The following is a 16,059-nucleotide window of genomic DNA, read 5'->3' as shown; positions in this document are numbered from 1 at the left end:
ATCTAGACTAAAAGCAAGTATGGTTGGGGGGAAGTTTCATGTTAAGATAATACTCCCGGGAAAGCCTCGGTGGAGTCTGAATGAGGTTGTTTAAGTAAATAGGCAAACACAAATGAACGCAGAAATACTTCCTTCACATGTATAGCCTCCACAGAATTTATTATTCTCTAAGATTAAGCCTATAAAACAGCAAAGTGCCTAGTAGTCTTGAATTATTATTCAGTATATGTAATAGAACATTCATCACAGTATGGAATAATTTCAGTGAATGATTATAAATCTAATGAGTTTCATAACTGTAAGAAAAAAAATCCTAATGAGTTGAACAAACACAATTTCTTGATATGAATGTTATGTTAATAAGAGGAGAGAACCTTTTGGATGATACTAGATATTTAGATAAGACCAAGTAGTTTGTTTGAAAGTATATCTGATTGTACCTACAAAACCCTATGATCTCATCTGTCTTTTGCATTACACAGTACTGAGATAGCCTTTTGAAATGTGTTTTAGAGCTTTCAATTTCCTCTGCATGTGTCTTTCTCCTGTGATTTTTCTCATTTGATTTTTCCTTGCTTCTTTCATATCATTTTCTTATCCAAGCCAGTTCACTTTCACATTTAAATAAAATTTTTGCACAGTGGATAGGAACCCTTTCGCTCTTCCTTGCTGATGTAAAAAATTCAAGTAAAGTATTAATGACTTGTTCATGCAGGAGCATCTTTTCATACTTTCCAAAGCACGATGCTTTTTCTATGTTAAAGTCAATGGCTTGGAACCCTCTTTTTTATCTTGTTGGCACTGGAAAAAAAAAAATTAAGGTAAATATAGAGGGATGTAGTTTTGTGTTAGGGATAACTTTAAGCTTAGACTGGGTGGTTCATATGTATCTACGTGAGTAGTGTTCTGATCCTGAAGATAGTTCTACTGGGTGGGCAAATTATACTGACAATTAACAATTACACTGTGAAAGTGACTCTGAAGTCTCAGTGGAAGGAAGCAGGCTACAAGATGGCATATTTGTTACTCTAACAAAGAGGAAAAGGGACAGAGGGAAGGAAAATGGGAAGGAGTTGCTGAGGAATTTAAAGAATAGCTACTTAGTTGTCTCAAAAATAGAATTATCCCCCAAATGTTTCATCACTTGGTCTGTGCAAATTCATATACATAGCCCAGTTCATAGGAAGTAGAGATGAATATGCATTTGTTAGTATAAGATTAACTGCTTTTAATATAAAGAGTTAGGAGTTGCTTTTTTCATGTATAAAGGATATGAGTGAAGTGTGTTACTAGTGAATTGCTGGCTTTGTACATCTTCCTATCTGTACATCACATCTCATTATCTGCAAAAACTTCCAGCTGACAATTAGCATCTGCAGTTTTGTTTAAAATAGTTGATCATCAGGATAATTCCCTAAAGTGCAGTGGTTGGTGGTTGTTGTGCTTTTTTTTTTGGCTTGCTGTGGTCATAAGACGAAACTTTCATTGTTTTTTAACAGAGAAATAAAAATATTTCTACTGAGACCCAGAAGACTATTTCTCAATCTTCTGTTGAGAAATAGAAGCACCCAGGAGTTCAAAAGCAACTAAAATGATACGGCTGCAGAGAAGCAGCACCATCATTTTGTTTGGATCTTCCGCCCACAGCCTCAGGAATGTGTCAGAACAGAAATGTTGTGCACTGAAGAATCGCATGATACGTGCTTTGATTTCTTTTATAAACCTCTGTAAAGAGCAGCTGGGCAGGCTAACACACCCAGAATCCAGCATGTTACCCTAGCAGCTGTCAACTGCTTTTTTGTGCTGGCTTGCCATTTGATAAGTGCAGTAAAGGCTCAGGCAGAAAGCCTGTGTAATTTAGCAAGTCTGTAACTGCTGGGCTGCACCATTTGTGAAGGCATCCATGTTCCTTCAGGCTTCAGGAGTAGGAACTTTTGGCCAGCTGTCTGAAGGTCCAGGTATTGCGCATACTCCTCCCCCTTGGGCTACATGGTGCCATTTAAAGCAGAGTGGCACTTTTCTAAATACATCCTGTAAAGTAGTTTGAAAGACATTGCTTCTGAAACCTATAGCATCATGTCTTTGGGATTTGGAGCAGAATCACTGGTGCCTAGTAGGTGAGGAGAATCTCTTTCTCTTTCTCTTCCTCTTCCTCTTTCTCCTCTTCCTCTTTCTCCTCTTCCTCTTCCTCTTTCTCCTCTTTCTCTTCCTCTTTCTCCTCTTTCTCTTCCTCTTTCTCCTCTTTCTCTTCCTCTTTCTCCTCTTTCTCATCTTTCTGTCTCTTTCTCATCTTTCTGTCTCTTTGTCTTTCTGTCTTTCTGTCTTTCTCTTTTTAAGTTTTTTTTCATTTGTGAGCAAATTAGATTATTGAAGTGCAAATGATGTTATTGAACTGCAAATGACAAAGCTGCTTTGGGATTAAGAGAGTAAAACGGCTTCAGAGTGTGCATGGGATGGAGATGAAGACAGCAAGGAGCCTTTAGCTATGGGGGTTGCAGCAGAAATAGAAGGATAAAAGACAGGTGACAGCAGAAATGGGTGGAAACAAGGAACAGAAAAATGCTGGGTAAAGAGAGCAAGTCTGGGGAGGAGAGGGAGAACATCAGCCAGCTGGCCAGGTTAAGCATCTACTTATGTGAGGTATTTGTAGTGTGTTGTGCTACCTGCAGGTTCTAACGAAGGTCTGGGAAGAGATCTCCAGGAAAAGAGGGGCAGATGGTATAGCTGTATTAAGCTCTTAACCCTTAAAGCTGCAACCTTTAAAGCAATTAGAGACACAGAGATGTAAAGAAGAAAACTGGGTTTGGTTTGTGTTTCCACAGGGTCTGTTATCCCCTTCCTAATAACTTTCCATTCTGGTTAATCTTTATGTGCTTTTAGGATGGCTTAGCACACTAAAAATTATTTTCCTGGGTGGATAATTGCTTCCCACTCTTTAGGGCTAATAGGTAACTGTGGAAATGAGATTTGCCCCCTTAGACCTGGAAGAGGAAAGCTCTTTGCTATTTTTTTTTCATATTTTAGCATAAGCCTTCCAAATCGCTGTCTAGATTATAAGGAAGTGTAGCAGTGTGACTCCCACTGGCTGTTAAAGACCAAGAAGGAAATACATATGTGATTATCAGGACATATTTTCAGTGCGTGCTGCTCAGGCGGAATACACCCACAATCCCAGTGATTTTCTGTTTATATATTTAGTGTCCTCCTTAAGCAGTGGGTGGAACAAATGTGACTGGAGAGTGTGAGTGTATAAGAGGAGGGCGTTTGTGTAGCTGAACAAGAGTTAGAGGGATTGTAATATTGAAAGTTGTGCTTAGCAGTTCTGTTAATTCATCCTTAACTAATGGGAGCATACAGAGTGCAGTCATTAGCTTACAATAAGTTTATTGCTGTCAGTCATCTGTGTTCCTCTTGCTATTTTTACAGGGGGAAATAACTCAGAAAGTAAGAGTAAGAGAGATTGTTTTGGGGGATCCAGACTGAATTAAAAAAGTTGCTGTGCTTTTATATAATCTCTTTTATGAAACATGCTGTATGGATCATATAAGTAGGTCAAATCAAAATTGATGAGCTTATTGAACCAAATATACATCAACCCATTTGGCTTCTGACTCCTCTATTCAGGGTAAAGACCCTCTTATGTTAGCATCTCCAAGTGATGGGGTGCTACCTTCCTCCTCCATCACTTAGTGGGAGTTCTCACCAGCGTAAGTGTGAAACAGTCTGTCCCCAAATTTGAAAACTACCGTTTGTCCAGTCTGAATAAGCAGATGATTCTGCTAGCGCAGCCACAGGCTTTTGAAGATGATGCCCTACATCTGACCCATGTGAAAGTATATATTTAACCCTTTTATTCAAGATCTATAATTGGTATATGTCAGTTTTCTTTACTTGCATGCTGGCTCCTCAGGCTAAACCTCAGGTTAGCGCTTTGTGCAAGAGTCACCACCCTTTATATCGACAATACCAGCCTGTTTCTTTTTGCACCTTCTGCTCTGTCACATGCGCTGTGATCTCCTGCTGGAGTGGCCTCCTCCTGCCCTGCACCTTATACAAGTCATGGGGATGTGCTGACACGAGAGGTCTGTGGTACTTAACCAGTAAAACAACAAAGACATCGGGCTGCAGCTTGGCTTTTTCCACTTGGACAGAGCATCCTTTCCTTGTTTGCCTTAGGCACGCTCCTGCAGAATATGCAGACTACACTTAGATAGGGATGGTTGCAGTATGCGAAGCAACACAATATAGGGGAGAACAGATTTTGTCAGACAACTCTCATTCATACAAGGCAATGTTTTCTGGAGTCAGAGGAGAGTGACTTTCCATGCAGTTGCAGTTGCCTGGTACTCCTGCTGCAGGACCTGGCGTTGCTGCGGGCGTATCTGGCACTGGGGGTTTCCACAGCTCAGGTGGTTGCAAGTGCCTTTGTGCAATGGATCTCACTGTGCAAACCCAATCTCTCACCCACGCTCAAGAGAGCAGTAGCCCATTTTAGAAATGCCACTGCCAGAGAAACCCCGTTAGATTATTTTTTTCCTCAGTTTGTTTTAGGTTTGCTGTTTCTTATGCTGTGTTGGCACCTCAGTGCCAGGTTTTGGTTTGCGATAAGGTGAAGGTACAGGCTGGCACTCTGAACCATCCTGAAACCGTCATTTGCGAACAGCACATGAAGTGTTAAAAATCTTTTTCTGGATCCAGAGGGGACATATAAAATGGATTTCTTCTCCCTTTATGTGTGAGAATAATTAAATAGGTTAAAATTAAGGTAAGAACTTGATGAAAATATCCCTCCAGAATACTTAAGGAAGTAGTTGAGGCAGCCTGTGAACCATCAGTGATTACCTCCAGGAACCTACGGCTTTAACCCACACGGTTGAAGTAGAGCAGAAAAACACTGTCTTTTAAAGAAGAAAAATAAGAACTTGGTGAATTATAAACTTCAGTACTTATAAAAATATTAAACCAAATTATTTAGCAATTTGATCATTTGGAGGATAATAAGGGAATCAAAATTTAAAAGTTGGTTTTCCAATTACAAATCTTGTAAAATTAATGTAATTACTCATGTGATAGGATGACTGTTCTTGCAGAGAATGTAGATAAGGGAAACACAAGTAAATAGTAAAATCTTCACAAGGACCATTTCTGTTTCCTTTTCCACCTAGTCAATGCTTTGACTGTAATCACTATTTATATTTTGCTGCTTCTTCTTCCCTCATGTAACTTTTATTTAATGGCTTCTTGACAAGCATTTCTTATGCAAATTCCAAAGTCATATCTCCGTCTGTTATTATCTCTTTAATTTCTCTCCATCAAACACTCTGTACAAACTTCTGCTGGTGTTGTTTCCCCCTGGGGCTGGCTGAATGCAGCACACCTTTTAAAACCAAACGGTGTCTCAGACTTCTGACTGCTATTTTGGACTGTCATGAGTCTGTGCTTAATCTGGCTGTGTTCCCAAATCACACTGAAACCCAGCCCAGGCTTGGCTCACTTCCCAAGAGTGAAGATCAAAGGAGGTAAATCATGGGCTTTGATTTTGGGGCTGGTTTTCTACCAGGATAAAGCTCGACCCACAGCTGTACTGGCTGGGACTGTGCCCTTTGGTGCTTGTCAGCAGCTGTGGGGAGGAGATGGATAAAAGCCCTGTGGCTGTGGACTTGGAGAAGGGGGGTGGAGGCACTAACAGGCATGTAGCACTTCTGATGCTTGTTACTTACTGACTATCGACGTACGCTCTTGGTTTTGCCATCAGGAGGATACAGGGTTAGATTCTCCATCTCTGTCACTTACCCTCAGGGAGAGGGGTTGAAGATGCTTAGGTGCCACTCAAGCTTCAGAGGTCTTGCTTTCTTTCCTGGAATGGAGCAGCAAGTTGATTTTGTTATTTGCTTTTTAAATAAGCAGCAAAGAAGGTTATCCTACTCTGTTTGTTCTCCTTTTGGACGTGATTATAAAACTTTGTGCTTGTTTATTTCTGGCAATTTTGTGACTAGGGACATACTTGGGTAATATGAAAAGATTTTATTTTTTTTACTCATCATGAAGAAGGCATCAGGCAAGTATTGAAAAACTTATTCCCTCTCAAAAAAAAACCCAACCCAAAAACTTACTCCAAACTGCTTTTCTAGAAGTACCCGTGGAGAATGATGGATTATGTGGGTTTGGGGTTTCTCTTTTTTTTATAAATAACATGTAATTTTCAGTATGCGTGCATCTTCCTGGATGCATGTGTAGATGTAGAGGAAAAAAACACTCAGAAAACAAAATAACATCCGAGAAATGACCCATAAGTTAGACAGCTTTAACCATCAGCATCTCATGGCTAGCCCATCATTTGGGAATACACTGCCTCTTTCGGGAAGGTGGTTTAATGAGTAAAGCTGAGAACGAAGGGAGGATGCCAGACCCTTACAAGATGCTGGGCCTGGGAAATGAAGGGAATCTGGGGATACCAGCAACCCACCTAAAAGAGAGAGAGCTCACATACCTCCAAGAGACAATGACAGAGACTGCAAAAGGGCAGCATGATTTTCAGCTCCGAAAGGATGGTGGCAGGGATAGATGACACCACAGCCTGCAAAAACTGCTGAGGACTATGATGAGGAAAAGCATGTAATTCTACCCTTTGATCTGTATCTTTTCTGTGTCTGGATAATGATGTTTTTATTGTGAAGAAATCGTTCAGGGAACACACTGGACAGTTTATCACTCCTTCCCGGAATGATGAAGTGTGAAATACGCTAGAGGTGTTGCACTAAAATGTAGAAATAAAGGCACTTCTGGGATAGTCAGTCAGAATGGCCAACTGACATGTGTCTGTGCAAATAAGCAGTCAGAGCAGAGAGCACCATAGTCACCGGAGCAAACCCAAGAGAAATACAAAGGCTCCGAGTACTGTTTGCACTGTAACCTAAAAACATTGTAAATAGTCTTGAATTACCTCTGAGAGAGCTAGAATTTTGCAATTTATTAGAGAAGACCATACTGTGTTTTGAGTGAGTAGTGCAGAGGCTCAATGCTGCTTGAAATATGGATCTTTAAAATACTTGCTTATACTGATTCTTACACTAAAAATGAGCAGACTTTTTATGATATAGCGCTACAGAAATTTTTAAAAATACCTTAATGTGGGCATCATGCAGTTATTTGTGAATTTTGCAGGTTAAATATACTGTGAACATATTAAACAGGAACTAAACACTTTTTTTTTTTTTTCAGACATATTGGAACTCTTCGTTTTCTAATCTTATGCTAGTACTTTGATGTACTTTGTTGCTGAAATCTGCAACTATTCATTTAATTGTTATTCTAGTCCACACATGGACAGAGGTAGGAAATGATTGTGGCATTACATTCCTTTTAGTAAGTGCCTGAAGTGAAAACAAAAAGCCTTAAAATAAGCCTGATTAATATTTATAAGTAACTTGAGACCCCCCTCTTAGATGCAGACTTGAACTCCATTAACACTTGGTTCACTGAGGCCTGGCATTTATATATATTGAGGTTGCTGACTTAGATTTCCAAGGTCTGTCTTATGGAATATTTGCAGCTCTTACTTGCTAATAAGAATTATGCACACATGGAGACGACTGAACTTTCCAATACCTGGTAATCACAAATTACCGGCCTTTCAATTGCCAAGACTAGTATATTACTAGAGGTGTCATCACCCTACACGTTCACCTCACAAGTTAGACTACCCAAAAGGATTTGAAAGACGACATTCCTCCAAAAGGACATGATTCTTTTAAATATTTTTTTTCCTGAACCAAAGTTTAACTAGCCTCCAAGTTCAATGTTTTGAATTCTAACTCCAGGCCAAGGCTGGAAGTGTCTGATTTTTATAAGGAATGAATTCTCACCCCAGTTAAAAAATTCCTCATACCTGAGGATTTTGTAATAAAAATTTTATGCCTTCTGTAAGTATCTTGGGTAAAATGTAATGGGCAGGAAGAGCAAAAAACAGATTGGGCATTTTTGCCAGTTTTATAGGGTCAGCTATGCTGAAGTGTTATTACAGTTAAATTAGTAACTCTTTTATCTGTGTGTCTGTGTTTCTGTGTGTATACACACACACGTGTATATAAATATATACTGTAAATGGTAACTGATTTATATATATAGACCAGATTTACCAGCCTAATCTGTCTATTCCCAGATAATATCATTTCATAAATATGACAATCCAGCGATTCACAGTGCTTTGTCATCTATAAAATTGTGGGTTACTTTTGGGTATTAATTAATAGTGATTTTGGTCATTGTCAGATATAATGGAAGGAATATTGCAACAGCAGGATCTGTGAGAGTCTGGGATGCTTTGTTCTTCATAGCTTGCCAGGGCACTGTCATTTATCTGGAGTCAAAACAAGCTTGGTTGGTTTCTGTAGTGACATTTTTGGAAAGGTTAGTGGATTATCAATAGTTACTTTAGATGTACATGCCAAAGGGAAAGAAACTCAGAGGAATCAGTAATAAAAAAGAGGTTTGAATTCCTTCGTGAATTTTGTTATGAATTGTAAAAGGGCACAGCAGTCAAATCAAATTGATGTTTGACAATCTTGGGAGATGTGAATTTTCCTGTGGGAAGTAATGAGGGCTGATTGTCAGAGCTTCAGCTACTAATGCACAAACCAGAAATATTGCGCTCTCTTTGGACTTGGGTTCTTTTCTCTTCTATAGCCTCTATAAGTTTTATTCATAGACCTTAGGGAGGACTTGAAAGAGAGATGAGGGGAACAGTCCACTGAGGTTTAGCAGAACAAAAGAAATCCAAATGTTCTAAGATATGGAAATGCAATAATGAACCCCAATTATCTATGTAGCGACAGTGTGCAATATCTATACTGTTACAATTAATAATTTATTGTCCCTATGTCCTGGATTAGAAGACTTTTAAAGATTCATTAGGATTGACTTTCTTCTTTGGGGATGCTCTTAGGTATTTTGAACATTGAGCACTGTAATTTGGGAGAAGACACACTGCCTTTTTCAGATGTAAAGGTTCAATTCATGCTTCAAGCACAAAACTGAACTCAGAATTAACTAGGAACCGAATAATCTCTCTTACAAATTTGTGAAATGCCTTTGCTAAAGTGCCTTGGTACTTGTCCTGTCCTTTCTACTTCAATTTTTCCTTCACATTCTATGAGAAGCGAATTCTCTATCACAGTCTTGTGTTCCACTTCCAACTCATGCATCCAAATTACTTGTGGGCTGCAGCTTTCCTAGTACCCTGGCACTCTATCCTGCAAAATGCTCTTGCACAGCAGGTCATTGATCTTCTACTCTAGCTTGAAGATAGCCGAAATGTCAATACAGCTTCTAACCATTTTTTCCTGATCTTTACTGCAATGATGTATGGATTACAATACTGAAAATGTATTCCCTAATCACTGGGTAAGGATTAGGGATCTGTAGCATGGCAATTCTTCCCCCAGACTGAAGCCATATCCCAAAGTGGGAAACACACCAAGCCAGCTAATACTATACTTTCTGACCCTCTGTATTGCCTGCTGTATTTTCTAGAAACAGTGAAGTTTATGTCATTAAAAATAATAATAGAATTACTCAGCTGACTATAACCCCAAGAGAGTAAAAAAGCATGTATGCACATGCAATGCTTCAGTAAGAACAACACTAAACATTTGAAAATTAATACATCATGCAATATAAAAAAACAATCTTGGCAGGAACAGCTGGTTTCTTGAACCTCTGTCCATGTTGGCAGTAGCAATCACTGCTAAGTGATAGTGTCCTTCATCTGAGGCCAAATCTCATCGATGAAATATGGATTCTAAGTCTAAGAATATGCAACAGAGGGAGAGAGCAGATCTGCTTCCTTAGCCTTAAGTAAATGAAGTGTTTTAATGGCAGTAAGGATGTGGCATAGTCAGAACCAGAAACCAGGAATGCTCTGTTTCAGGCACGTGATGATACCATTTATTTTTCTGCTGCTGCCCGGGAGGCAAGCAGCGGCAGCAGCAAAAGGCCAGAGGAGACTGTAAGAAGAAAGGCCGGGTGATCCAGAGAGCCAGGAGGGAGCAGAGGGAGGTGTCCAGGGCACCACGAGAGAGGAGGCTGAGGGTATGTGACGTGGGAAGAGTTTGCAGTTACTGCATCACCCACGTCGCTGGGGGAAAACAGAAAATTAAGAGAGACAGAAAGCCAGGAGAAGAACTCTATTTGAAAGACACTGCTAGTTACAATAAAAATTTAAAAAAAGAAACTTAAACAAGAAAAGGGGCATACTGTATTCCTGCAAGTATCCAGGCATTAAGTGACAGTTATTTTCTATAGAGAAGCAGATGGTGTATGAAACACAATAGGCTTTGTTAATACTGTGTTATATACAACTATTTTTCCTCACTTGCTGCATGTGCCGTATGGGTAAAGCTACTCAAGATTGCCATTTCCAATATAACGTTACTGTAACCTTCAGACATAAAGCTTTGGGTAATTTTATACCCAGTGTTGGTGATTGTCATTGCTTTGCCATAAATAAAAGTATTATGCTGAAGAAGAACAAAAAGTTTTGATAAGAATGTCTTTTCTTTCTAAAGTGCTTGTAGATCAGAAAGTGGTTTAAAACTGCATCTCTGAATCGGTTCACCTATTACTGAAATGCAGCCAACTATGAGAGGAAATGTGACTAATGACTACAGCAGTGATGGCCCAGTGCAGCATCTAGGGGCAGCCAACTGCTGGACCTGGTTGCTACTGCTCATGCTGAATTTTTAAGCTTGCCATTTAATCTTTGCTGTTTGGATGGTCTGTCTTTTAACATTCAGAAACATTGTCTTGGGCTAGGAGGCTAGAGTAAAAATATGGAAGGGATATGTGGATGCAAAGGCTATGTAGATACCTGGATCTTAATGTTATCTGTTTAGTTGCTGTTCAACATTAAAAAAAAGAGATACAGGAACACTAATAAATCAAATCCCCAGACACCCAAACCCTAGGGAACAAGAGATACCAGAAATGATAGCAGAGACCAGACATGTCGGGAGAGGTTCAGCCAGAACGTTGCAACTCATACGAAAAGGGGAAATAAGTTTATCATGGATCTCACAGGAAAGAACGAACTTATGGCCTGTTTTAAAGGGATTGTGAGAACATGTGGAATTTATTTTGCCATGTTTAAGGGAAGGGCCAGAGGGAGGGGTCAGAGTGGATCAGGTAGGAAAATGAAGAGGAGGGGGCATAAAGTCTGATTGTGTGTCAGGATGCTTGTCTGACTGAGCTCTGTGACTGATCACTACAGCGTGTCCCATCTCTTTGCTAAACTCCGTTCTTAGCTGGTTTTGATGTGGTCTTGCTTTCCATTTGATGTTTATGAGTGTGGGGGCAGATGTGATTTGTTAGGGGACTTCTGGAAAGACCCGAGGTCCAACCCAGTGCCTGGGTAACGAGTGTATAGGGTCTGGGCACAGATATTACACAGACTTAGCCCATGCCAATGTTTGAGGGGTCTGTAAGTACTGGTGTGTTTGTGAATCACACGAGTGATGGCGTGTGCATGTTTCACTAGCAAACTTCAGTCCTCATCAGCTGGGCAGGAGGAGGAGAATGAGGCCGTCTTTATTTGTGTTTGTGAGTGCCGTGCGGGTGCTGCTAACGACATGGCTGTCCGTGAGGGTCCGTGTGTGTATCAGCACCTCTGGACCACACACACGGGCTTGCTGCCGGCTGGACCTGCAGAAGGGAGCAGCACTGGTGGCACCTATTAGACTGGAACACTCCAGTTCCACTCTCTCTAACAAGTGATACTAGTTATAGCAAGCAGAAGAAAGTTTTACCCTAATCACAGATGCTGCTCTCTAGAGCAGCCAGCTTCCCACGTAATTTATGAAATCTGAGGACATCTGAAAGTAGGGTGCTGCGATTTGAAATCTGCTATATTTGCAAATCCTTAGTAGATAAGACTAAAGTGCTCCACAAATGAAGCATTAAATGGTGCTGTATTTTTAAACTTGCAAATGCTTTTGAATACTGTGAGCAGTAATTTTTGCATTCTAACTGGTTTGACTCCTTGCTCTCCCTAGGGGAAATGGAAGAGTTAGAAACCCTGTGGCTGACTGGTATTTGCCACAACGAGAAGAATGAAGTCATGAGCAGCCAGCTGGACATTGACAACATGGCGGGAGTGTTTTACATGCTTGCAGCAGCCATGGCACTCAGTTTAATAACCTTCGTCTGGGAGCACTTATTTTACTGGAAACTTAGATTCTGCTTCACTGGAGTCTGTTCAGATAGGCCGGGACTGTTGTTCTCAATCAGCAGGGTTGGTATTACTTTCCATTTCCCCCTTCAGGCAACAGACAGAATAAACACTACCTCCCTAAAACATTATCTTTCCTTTTATTCCCACTTGGACATTTGAAATTCATGTTAGACCATCAGTGTGATGCTCTGGAGTAAGTAGTCAAGGGGCTTGGGATGTACTTGCACTCCATGGAAGTCTTTTCTCCATTGGATTGTTCTAGGGTATGAATTATCATATGCCAGGATAATCAGTAATCAAATGCTGAAAACAAATACATTTAGGAGAAATTTTGGTGAAAAGATGGTAGAACTGCTCAGATGCAGGAAATGGATTCATTTCCACAAAAAAAAAAATCAAACAAAATAAATACTAAATTGATGGCAGACATTATCTCTCAGTTTTTTAAACAAGTGGATTTTAAGTGATAAAAATATACTGGAATATTTTTATAAGCTTTTCTTGATAGCAAACTTGAATAAACCGTATGAGAAAAGGTCAAACACGTGTCATTGATGTTTGGTTAGACACTAAGACAGATTTTAATGATAACTTTACCAAACCCAAAGTGGATTTACATATCCAAATAACTGATATTTGTCATAAAGTAAGGGAAGTATGTGCTTGTTCTTATATTTTTGACAAATTAGTTGGTTTTTGTCTTTTTTTTTTTTTTTTAAACACATAGTATTTTCATTAGGTAATTGATTTTTCTGCATCTTTTATATAGCTGAGGAGAATTGAAAATGATACTAAAATGCCTAGTTGCTTTAAAATGTGCTGAAATTACTCTGTTGAGTAAATTGGACTGTATTGGAACTGCATTAAAAATACTCTGCCCTACTCTGTTGGGGATTGTCTAGAAAAGCATATATACTTTAACCTCCACATTTTACAGTTGAACTTTATACTTCTGGCCTTTTACATGTGAAATTCTCCTAACCAATGCAAGGGAAAAAAAGTACTTATTTCAAAGGCAAATTTCTGAGAATTACGAGTTCACGGGGTCAGAAATGGCAATTGAGCTCACAGGAGTGACCAAAGAGGTTGGAGTTAAAAGATGGGCTCCAGCCTTTTTCTCAAAATGAACTCAAATTCAGGCTTTAGAAAGAGCTGGGATTTTTTCATAGGTACTAGGATAGGAAACAGAAAAGCTAGAATACAATGACTAGAAGCCTTTATGTTTCAGTGAAAGTGAAAAGTACCTTAACTTCGAAGAAATAGGCTGACTGCAGGCTTATTTAGGGGGGTAACTTAATCACTGGTTTAAAATAACAGAGTTTCCATTACCGAAGGTTGGTTACATTTTGTGACCAGACTAGGGATCCTTTTGGGGTCCCTTCTAATCTTGTTTTCTGGAATAAGCAGGGGAGGCCAACATGGAACACTAGTTTGTAAAATACTGGCAATTTTTCTCCTTTACAGTTTCAACATATGGCAGAAATTATTCTTCCATAGATAGATAGATATATCCTTTTAATCTTTCCAGTCATTAGATAAGCAATGTTTAATTTTTCTTTATTGCTAATTAAAAATAGAATGGAAGAATTAAAATTTACACCTGGTCATTTAATTTGTATTGTATTACTTATATTACAGGGTATTTACAGCTGCATTCATGGAGTACATATTGAAGAAAAAAAGAAGTCTCCTGACTTTACTTTGACCAATTCCCAAACCAACATGTTAAAACTACTGCGAACTGCGAAAAATATGACCAATCTCAATCCTTCAAGAATTAACTCCCCCAAAAGAACAGCTGATTTTATTCATAGGGGTTCCTTGATTATGGACATGGTCATGGATAAGGGAAACTTGATATTTTCTGATAACAGATCCTTTCAGACAAAGGACAACTTTTTTGGTGACAACATCAGTGAGCTGCAGACACTTCCTGGCAATCGACACAAGGACAATCTTAACAACTACGTTTTCCAAGGTCAGCATCCTCTCACACTGAATGAGTCCAATCCAAATACAGTAGAGGTTGCAGTAACAGCAGAAGCAAAAGTGAACTCCAGACCCAGGCAGCTTTGGAGGAAATCTGTTGAATCTTTACGTCAAGAATCTGTACGTCAGAGCCAAGGTTCCCAGAGAGAAGATGGGTCAGATGAAAACAGGCAGCTTTCAGTGAAAAGCCAAAGATACCTTCCTGAAGAGATTGTCCATTCAGATGTATCAGAGACATCAAGCCGAGCTACTTGCCATATGGAACCTGAAAACAACAACAAGCACCACAAAACCAAGGACAATTTTAAAAAAAGGACAGTAGCATCAAAATACCCAAAAGACTGTAGTGAAGTGGAACTGACATATCTGAAAACCAAACAGAGCTCTCCACGGGATAAAATCTACACGATTGATGCTGACAAGGAGCCAGGATTCCGCTTGGACACACCTCAGTACATCGAAAACATTGTCGTTCCAGAAACTATAGAGTTTCCTGACGTTTATCAAGATCACAATGACAACTACAGGAAAGCAGAACATGCTAACAGGACTCCCTTGCATAATGAAGACAGTCTTCCAAATAATGACCAGTATAAACTTTATGCAAAGCACTATACTTTAAAAGATAAAAACGCTTCCCTAGTTGACATGAATGATAGATACAGACAGAATTCCACCCACTGCAGGAGCTGTCTTTCCAATTTGCCCACTTATGCGGGACACTATTCGAGCAGATCTCCCTATAAATGTGACGCATGCTTGCGGATGGGGAACCTCTATGATATTGAAGAAGATCAGATGCTTCAGGATACAACGAACTTATCACTTCCTGAAGAAATATATGAGCATAGTTGGTCACAAAATAATGCTCTGCAATATCATAAAAAAAATAAGTTGAGGATTAGCAGGCAACATTCTTTTGATAATATTGCTGATAAATCCAGGGAAATTGATATTGGAAGACCTTCTCGTAGTATAAGCTTGAAAGAAAGAGAGAAATTTCTACAAAGTAGTCCATATGCAAGCATGTTTAGTGTTCCCTCAAGCAAACTGTTGAGCAACAAGGCCTCACATTTAACTCATGCTCTAGAGGACAGTAAGCGGAGCAAGTCCCTGTATCCTGTTCACTCAGATGATAATCCCTTTCTGCACTCGTATCGTGATGACCAGCACTTATCTCTTAGGCGAAGTCCGGCTGATCTTTATAAACATTCATTACCAACAAGAGGAAGAAATGATAATTATTTAAGGTCATCCATAAAGTCTACAACATCATACTGTTCCAGGGATGGTCGGATCCATAATGACATGTACATTTCAGAGCATGTTTTGCCTTACGTTGCAAATAGGAATAGCTTGTACTCAACTCCAAGGGTTTTAAATTCCTGTAGCAATAGACGTGTGTATAAGAAAATGCCTAGCATTGAATCAGATGTTTAAATTTTCCATGAACACTTTATCTGTAGGGAAAAAATAGTTGCCACCATCTTAGAGGGAGAATTTATCCTTTAACAGTATCCTGCTATGGTAAATGATACGTAAACCTCTCCCTTTCCCAATGTACTTTTGTACATGAATAGGTAAACTGGTATGCTCTTAACTATCCTTTTAAAATGTCTTGTTGAAAAGGATAAAAAATAGCCATTTATGTATGCTTTATATATAAATGGCAAGCTGTACTGAAATAGCCCCAATATATGTTGGCAACTATGCTGATTTGTATCTAATTATTTTACTATTTCGGTTATTCTAATTTATGTTGCTAAGTATCATTCAATGTACTTTTGTCCTTAGAAATGTTTAATGATTTTCTAGTACTGGATAAGCAATATGGTATGCATGTA

General features: G+C 39.3%; 1 protein-coding gene across 1 annotated transcript in view; it reads left to right on the top strand.

The window, feature by feature from the left end:
- Positions 1–15,824, top strand: part of GRIN2A (glutamate receptor, ionotropic, N-methyl D-aspartate 2A) — a 182,758-nt gene extending 166,934 nt beyond the window's left edge. Inside the window, exons 11-12 of the mRNA XM_010578444.1 lie at positions 12,048–12,286; positions 13,865–15,824. Coding sequence (XP_010576746.1) covers positions 12,048–12,286; positions 13,865–15,655 — 2,030 coding nt within the window. The 3' untranslated portion in view covers positions 15,656–15,824. The remainder of the gene's footprint in view (positions 1–12,047; positions 12,287–13,864) is intronic.
- Positions 15,825–16,059: the final 235 nt, after the last annotated feature.

This window comes from Haliaeetus leucocephalus, unplaced genomic scaffold (genome assembly GCF_000737465.1).
Source record: "Haliaeetus leucocephalus isolate CR32 unplaced genomic scaffold, Haliaeetus_leucocephalus-4.0 Scaffold636, whole genome shotgun sequence".
NCBI classification, from domain to species: domain Eukaryota; kingdom Metazoa; phylum Chordata; class Aves; order Accipitriformes; family Accipitridae; genus Haliaeetus; species Haliaeetus leucocephalus.
Note: the sequence above shows the minus strand (reverse complement) of the source record. Positions and strands in the feature narration are given on the sequence as shown.